The sequence below is a fragment of the Gracilinanus agilis genome, chromosome 4 (assembly GCF_016433145.1).
Source record: "Gracilinanus agilis isolate LMUSP501 chromosome 4, AgileGrace, whole genome shotgun sequence".
In the NCBI taxonomy this organism is placed as follows: domain Eukaryota; kingdom Metazoa; phylum Chordata; class Mammalia; order Didelphimorphia; family Didelphidae; genus Gracilinanus; species Gracilinanus agilis.
The window spans coordinates 312,765,697-312,774,378 of record NC_058133.1 but is presented as its reverse complement, the minus strand read 5'-3'; the positions used below and the strand labels follow the sequence as shown (position 1 = coordinate 312,774,378).

General features: G+C 38.7%; 1 protein-coding gene across 5 annotated transcripts in view; it reads right to left on the bottom strand.

Annotated features, from left to right (window-relative positions):
* KCNQ5 (potassium voltage-gated channel subfamily Q member 5) overlaps positions 1–8,682 on the bottom strand; it is a 705,402-nt gene that overhangs the window by 107,478 nt on the left and 589,242 nt on the right. For all 5 annotated transcript variants that reach the window (XM_044676058.1, XM_044676060.1, XM_044676062.1 and 2 more), the window contains exon 6: positions 3,920–4,030. In XM_044676058.1, the coding sequence (XP_044531993.1) occupies positions 3,920–4,030 (111 nt within the window). The remainder of the gene's footprint in view (positions 1–3,919; positions 4,031–8,682) is intronic.

Genomic DNA, 8,682 nt, shown 5'->3' with positions numbered 1-8,682 from the left:
TTTCCTTTCCTTTCCTTTCCTTTCCTTTCCTTTCTTTTCCTCTTTCCTTTCCCCTATCCTTATGCCTTAGTTATTAAAGAAGATTAGCAAAGTCTGGCAATTGAGGTTAAGTAACTTGTCCAGTGTCACACAGCTAAGGAAATGTCTGAGGTCACATTTGAATTCAGGTTCTCTCAACTCTGGAGCTCTCTCCACTATGCTACCCAGCTGCTTCTGACTCAATCTACTTTCAAAGACTATATTTTACAGATGAGTATTCCTTACACCAACAAAACCTCAGGGCCAAGGAGAATAAAATTAATTAGTTATTTTGGATGAAAGTCTTTCTCAGAGGTATTATATACTTTACTGAATTCTTAAAAAAGATTTTCATCCCAAAATGTCACTTTATTTTTATTTTTTGGAACTGATGATGATCACCCTGAACATAACTGAGCTATTTCTTCATTATGCAGTGTCTTCATTAGGAAGTATTAAGTTATAAAGGACCATTTGTTCCTACCCCAAATGGTCCAGATTGCTGTGTTTTTTGATTTCTCACATTTATTTTTATAGGGGTCTTTTGATCCCCTTCCTTGCCATCAGGTTTTTAGCTGTCACTTTTTGTTTTTAATGTGTCTATCTTTAGCTGTGTCTTTCCTTTTTGAATTTTAAACCTATGATATCTGGGAATTGCTAGAATTTTGTAGAATAAAAGAGTAAATAGGCCCTGAGGGAGGGCCTACGGGCTTCTGTTATGACTAAGAAACATCCAAGGATTGTATGACATCTATTTTCATTGCTCAGAGGCCCATTCTTCCTCTTTCTTGTTTTTCAGAGAGTTGAGAACAGTGGATAGACAACCTCAGAATAGGTAAAAAAATCTATCTCTACTGTGAAATTCACATCTCACACTACCTATTCAGATAATTAGATCAAGTAATTAGGAATAGATGTACCTCTTCCTAGAGGTAGGATATATACTATGTGATGTTATTAGCAACATCAAGGAAAGAGACTATATTTTGCTACCTTTTAATATATTTCAGTTGTCTGACTTAAGAAAAGCTCAGAGGTATTTGAAAATTTTTTTATGATTCTTGAGATATGACCAAGAGTTGGGGCTGCCGGGCAAAATGACCTCTGCATAAGTGAAGCGGGACAATATCTGTTTTATTAAAATAAATCAAATTGTAGAATGATCTGTTGCCAGTCAAAAACCATTTATTAGGTACTTACTCTGGGGATATGAAGGCAAAAACAATCCCTGTCCTCAAGAAGCTCACATTCTAATGGAGGAGACAACATATAAATAACCTGGTACATACAACATATATACAGAGTAAATGGAAAGTAAGCTCAGAGGGGAAGGCACTGTCAGCTGAGGGAGATCAGGAATGGCCTCCTACAGAAGTTGAGACTTAAGACTTGAAGGAAATGGGGTAGCTACCTGGAGTAAGGAAGACCTGGGTTCAAATCTTACTTCACATACTTCTTTAGCTATGTGATCCTGGACAAGTCACTTAATCCCAATTGTCTAATGGTTTAGGCTTTAGAATGACTAATTCTAAAACAGAAAGTAAGGATTAAAAAAAAAGATTTGAAGGAAGTCAGGGAGATCAGGAATTAGAGGGGAGCAATGAGAGTATCCCAAGAATGGGAGTCGACTAGGGCAAAGGCAAGGAGAAGAGAGAGAGAGAGTGTTGATGTGGAGAATAATTAGAACAGTGTAGCTTGATTGTAGAGTGAATGAATGGGAATAAAGTATGAGAACATTAGAAAAGTGTTCATTCAGTCGTTTTAGCTATTAATGACTCTTTGTGACCCCATTTGGGGTTTTCTTGGCAAAGATACAGGAATGGTTTGCAATTTTTTTCTCTAGCTCATTTTACATATGGGGAAACTAAGGTAAACATTTATGTGACTTGCCCAGGATCAGAAAGTTAGTTAAGTGTCTGAGGGTAGATTTGAATTTAGGAAGACGAGTCTTCCTGATTCCAGGCTGGCACTCTAGCTGTATTATGAGAAGACTTGATTTTGATTTTAGAGTTAATAGGAGGGGCCACTGGAGTTTATCGAGTAGGACAGGGAGACATGGTCAGACACAGACTTGAGGAAAATCATTTGACAGCTGAGAAGACAATGGGTAGAAGTAGGGGGAGACTGGAGGCAAGAAGTCATATTATCCTCACAACTTTGAGATGTAGGTGCTATTCCCCCCCCCCTCATTTTGTAGGTAAGGAAACTGAGGCAGGCAGAGGTTAAGGGACTTGCCCAGTATGACAACCAGTAAGTGTCTGAAGCTGAATTGGAAATCAGGTCTTCCTAACTCCAGGTCCATCAAGTCCAGTGCTGGATTTACTGAACCACTTAGCTGCCTAGACTTTGTCTTTATTATGGCAGAATTCACCTCATCTTCTGCTTTCTTTCTTCCTAAATGCATGGCATAATATTTTGACCAAAGTAAAGACTTAAAATATTTAATGCATTCGTTTTCACATTAACCATGTACTTTGAAATAGGAAATACTGTTTTTTCCATACCTGGAAGAAAAATCTCCTTTGACCTTCACGTTTTGTCTTTTGTTCATGATGATGGAGAGGTATAAGACAGAAACTAATGGCTAATTCACAACTGGGTCATAGTGACCAGCAAGCACTATTGGGATAGAAGGAGAGCCCCTGGAAGAAGCAAAATGATGTAGGTTTTGCCTCCTCAAAACTTTTCTGTCCCTTAGCCATGCTCCAAGTTAATTTCTGGGCTGCGGGACTTCTGAGCAAGCTGGGACTAGTACCATTACTTCTGAGTGTAATTGGAAGGGACATTTTTTTTCGCATGAGACCTCAGTGATGATGCTTGATGATGCTTATTTGGGGTTGCTAGCTCGTCCCTCTCTACGTTGGTTGGAGGAGGGAAGAAAGTGTAGGGGAGAGGGAAGGGGAAATGAAGAAGTGGAGGGAAGTAAGGCAAAATGAGACATACTTTTACTAACTATCTTTAAGTAACCAGAGAACAGAATGATGATCACTGTTTTACCTTCTACAAAAGAGCTAAGCAGAAATATCTAAAAGACACAGAAAATGTACATGCTTGTCTACCTGCTGACAAAACAGAGACTATGCAGTAAGAAAACAGATAATTGTGACATAAGAAAACATTTGATATTTCAAACACTTAAAGATCATACACTTTAACACCTATGAATCTCTAGTCATAAATACCTAATATATGTACTCATCTATAGCAGAGAAGCTGAAATCATAGATTAAACTTAAGTTAGTGTGTTTTACAAGGAGTGTATAACTTTTTATATCTGTATAGATAATTTAGAATAATAAATAATATAGTAATAAACTAAAATTTGTGAATGGTATGAATAATTGCTATCTGACCATCTCTGAATGACTGTTTGCTCTTAGATAAACAACTAGATAGTATGAAAACCACTGGTTAAGAGACAAAGTAACCCTAACTAAACTGTGAATGTCATTTAATCTCTGTAGCATCCTCAGCATTCTGTGCAGATACCTACCCAGTAGGGCTTAATAAAAGTTAGTGGAAGTTGAAATCTAAGCCATTCATAAAGGCTCAGGATATGCTCTCTGTCTCTCTGTCTCTCTCTCTCTCTGTCTGTTTCTCTGGCTCTCTCTGTCTCTCTGTCTCTCTGTCTCTCTGTCTCTCTGTCTCTCTGTCTCTCTCTGTCTCTCTCTCTCTCTCTCTCTCTCTCTCTCTCTCTCTGTCTGTTTCTCTGTCTGTCTCTCTGTCTCTCTGTCTCTCTCTTCCCCCCTATCTTTTTTTTTAGAAAGTTTAAAAAAGTATACCACAGACATATTCCTCTTTGCAAGTGATTCGGATACACGTAGATTAAATTACGGAAAGAGCAACATAACATTTCCTCAAAGGCTAGTTTTGTCTGCTTGATTTTTGCAAAGATACTCACAGCAGGTAGCGCAAAGAAAGAAATGCCAAGGAGGGCAAACCCTGCAGAAAGCAATCTTCCGAGCCAAGTTAGGGGAGTTTTGTCTCCGTAGCCAATCGTGGTCAATGTGATCTAAAAACAAAACAAAGCAGAATATGCAACCTCAGAATTCAAGAGAAAATTTAGGAACTGTTTGGGAGGTAAAGTTATTTTTCTATTAAATCATTTTTGAAAGCCTTTGGTTATCTCCCTTGATTGCAGGGCTTTAATTTTCTGCAACATACAATAGAACAGTTCTTTGAGAAAAGGAGTAATGTACATGCTCAGTCCTCTCTTAACATATAATTTTTGATCTTAGAAAGCATCTCCTAAGAAAGATTATTTAAGTGAGCAAATATTCATCCCTGTCACTGCAAGACTGGCAGGTTCAGAGTGAGAAAAGTCCATAATTCAGTTATTGCATTAAGCCTAAAAAACATAAGTCAAGCCTAGAGATTCCTGTTAAATGTCAGAGCTAAATTTCAAGTTCTATTCCATTAGAAGTTTCAGAATTTATGTCTCTGAAAAAAATGCAATAATCCATTACACTTTTTATGCAGACTAATTTAATGTTTTGCTCTGAACTTCTGGAGTTCATCATCATAATAAGAATACATTTCATGACCTGGTCATGACAACATTTTCCAAAAGATTTCATAGTTTGTTATTACATTTCATGTCTTAGCCTGATTATCACAGAATAGACCTAAAAATACTGACTCAGATCTTAAAAATTTAATGACAAGAAACTATATGATCAGAGACATACTGAGTGTGCCCTATGTTTTTACCCACTCTGCTAAAAGAAATGAATTGATTGCTAAATATTTAGAAGGCATTATGCACTAGACACTGTGCTGAGCACTTGGATTACAAAGAGCAAAGTGAAGCTATCCCTATTCTCAAAGGGCTTACATTCTATCAGGGAGACAACATATATAGACATAAGTAGAATATCTGAAAAATAGATATGAGATAGTTTTTAGGAAGGAATACATAAACAGTTGGGGAGATCAAGAAAGAGTTCATGTTGTGCTCGAGTTGAGGCTTGAGGAATATCAAGGTTCAAAGAGAATTAGGTCAGGAGAAAGAACATTCCAGGCATTGGAGTTAGCCAGTCAGTATAAAGACACAGAGGTGGGAACCATGGCACTGTATGTGCATAACAGTGTCTAGACATTGATGGTGAACCTTTTAGAGACCGAGTGTCCAAATTGCTGCATGTGAGCCCCCTGCCTTGCCCCAGACAGGGGAGGGAGGAAATGCTCCCCGTTGGGCTGCTGGGCAGAGGGGCAAGTGATGGGAGAATTGTCTTCAGGCATGTGTGGAGAGGGGAGGGGAACAGCCCCCTCTGGCACGTGTGTCATAGGTTCTCCAACATGGAGCTAGGCTATAGCTAATCTGTCTTCCTTCTGTTAATTACTTCTGATTTATCCTGATATTTATATAATATTTTGCTTTGTATAAATTGTTTGCATTTTGTCTTCTCCTGAGCAGGGACTGCCTCTTGCCTTTTCTTGTATCTCCAGTATTTAGCTTAGTGCCTGGTATATAGCAGGTGCTTTATAAATGTTTATTTATTGATTGAAGAGTTAGTGGAAGGAAGTAATGTGTAAGAAGATTGGAAAGGTAGGAAGGGGCTTGGTAGAAACTACTGTGTGGTCTCTTCCTTGTCAATTAAATTTTCTCCATAACATGGGACAGTGGAGTTTTGTAAACTGAGAGTGACAACCAGGATACCCTTCTATTTGTTTATAGGTGAAAACTTCTTTTCTTCACTTTCTTCTTATAATTTAGTTTAGAGATTCTCTACCTTAATACCTACCATGACCAAAAAGATACACAAAATGAGGATATCTGATAAAGCAGCTGGGGGGAGTCTCCTAGTCAGGCTAGACCCCATTTACCCAGCCTCCGCTGCTCTCTGCTTTTTTTGAAGCAGCACAAGCACAGATGGCCACTAGTTAGGCTTCTGTGGAGAACCTTGGCCCTGGTGAAGAACTTGAGAAGAAAGGAGACTCCATGAGGGGAGAGGGAATTTTCGTTTTCTCCCTGCCTAGGGAGAGCACATTGTTTATGTCCTAAAGGATGCAAGGAGAACTTGGTCCAATGCCCAATTGCCGGGGGGTGGTGTGGTGTTTTTTAATATTTATTTTTAGATATTTTATGGATAACTTTGTTTATTTCATAGTCATTCTCAAATATGTCTCACCCCTAATGAACTCTGTAATACTGAAAAGCAGTTAAGAAAAATCATTAAGGAAAACCAACAGATAAAATGAATGCCTTGTAGGATATGCAATATTCTACTCTCAGAGTCTCTCAGTTCTCAACCACGAGGAGGGACATATAGTTCATTGTCTATTTTCTAGGGCCAAGTTTGGTCATTGTATTTAATCTGAGTTTGGTGTCTATGATCTTCTTAAAGGTCTTCCAAGCCTGGAATGTAACCCTTCTTTGTCTCCAATTTTTAAGATCTTCATTTTCTTTATATCTCATCTCACAAGCCCTAACTTCTATGTAAAGTGTTTCCTCTTCTTTTAAAACCTGTACCTTCTGTCTTAGAATCAATGCTAGGATTGGATTCTAAGGCAGAAAAGCAGGAAGGGCTAGGCAATTTGGGTTAAGTGACTTACTCAGGGTCACATAGCTAGGAAGTGTCTGAGGCCACATTTGAACTAAGGTCCTCTGGAGTCCAGACCTGGCACTCTACCCACTGTGCCACCTTGCTGTCCTGTAAAGGTTTCTTGATGTCCCCAGTTTCTGGTGTCTCTTTATTTATCTCACACATACTTCACATATTTTTAATGTGTCGTTTCCACTTACAGAATGTAAATTTGAAGGCCAAGATTACTGTCCTTTTTGTTGACATAGGCTTGGCATGTAGTAAGTACTTAATAAATGCTTGTGGATTGGTTGATTAATTAGTAAAAGTGATGATTTCATTTCTTCTCAATAATGGTGACTATAGATAAGACTGCAGTCTTCTCTCACCCAGAATGGTTGGTATTGGTGACAATTTGCAAGTGGAGGCTTCATTTAAGGCTTCATTAAGGCATACCCTAGATTATATCCAGATCTCGGTTCTCCACCACTCAGCTCCACCTACCTCTGCACTGACTCTTCCAGTTTAGAGCTCAATCTGCCTTTTGATATATCTGTGATTTGACCTGGTTTAAGCTACATATTAAAAAAAAGTTTTTTTCTCAGTAATTAAAAAGTCTTGATTTACACACATTATTTGAGCTATAGGAGTAAACTGTCTTTCTCTTTTCTAATTATTATTAAAAAAAATAACTCTTACCTTTTGGTCTTAGAATCAATACTAAGTAATCAGTTCCAAGGAAGAAGAGTGGTAAGGACTAGGCCATTGGGGCTAAGTGACTTGTCCAGGATTCCATAGCTATTAAGTATTTGAGACCAGATTCTCTTCTTTAATTCAAAACTGACCAAAATTTCATTTCTACTTTCTACAATCTTTCCAAACCCTTGGATTGCTGTTGTTATTTTGTTGTTTAGTCATGTCTGACTCTGTGACCCTCTTTTTGGAATTTTTTTGGCAAAGATACTGGAGTAGTTTTCCATTTTCTTCTTTAGCTCATTTTTACAGATGAGGAAACTGAGGCAAACAGATGAAGTGACTTACCCAGAATCACACAGCTAGTAAGTGCCTGAGGCTGAATTTGAATTTAGGTCCTCCTGACTCCAGGCCAGGCTCTCTATATAGCATGCCACCCACCTTCGCTCAGATTGCCAAACTCAATAAAAAAAATTCATTTTTTGGGAAGTGAGTGTTGGCAGCAACAAGATTATTTGGAAAGTTATAGTAATGTCCCTCATAGTTCTCTTTTTTCTCCCTGTATTTTTTTTCATGTGTGAAGTAATGGGATAGCAATGTGTCCGCTGGGTTTTATATATTGAGCAAGCTTGTAATATAGTTTTCTACCAAATCCATAGCGATTCCCACTGTGCACTCTGCTGATAGGCAGCTGCTTTCAGAGAAAAACAAGGTGCTGCAGACATGATCTTCATGACCCAGTGTCTAGGGGAGCATTTGGGAGTGCAGTCGCTTCTATTACCTTTATTTACAGAGCCAACAGTTGGATTTCCTGGAAAACTTGTTATAATCTGACCCTCCAGAAAAGGACATCGACCTTCTGAGATAACTGCAAGTTGTAATGGCAGGTCAAGCCAGGATTGATTGCACTTGTGCTATTTGTTTTGCCATCATAAGTGGTGTTAAATAATGTTGTGCAATGGGTCCAGATCTATTGAACTGTTGGGAACAAGATGACATAAAACCTGCTTCTCTTCTGTAAAGCTCCACAGACCACTTTAAGTCTCCATTATGCTTAGGAATACCTATGGGGGAGCCTCCCTTTTGGTAATGACTGAGCCCCAGAGATGCTGAACAAGGAAGACAGGTAGCTGATGCCTGATGACTTTACCAAATTGGCACAGTGCTCTGGGGTGACCAGCATGATGAATGAGGCTATAACAATTTTGTCTTTCACTCAGGAAATCTTGGCTCACTGTGGAAAGTCTTCACTAGCGCAGCTTGACTAAAATGAAAACAAAACAAAGCAAAAAATCCAAACCCAAACCTCATTGAATTAAACAAGCTCCTTCCTTCCTTCCACTCTCTCTCCCTCTCCTTCCTTCCTTCCTTCCTTCCTTCCTTCCTTCCTTCCTTCCTTCCTTCCTTCCTTCCTTCCTTCCTTCCTTCCTTCCTTCCTTCCTTCCTT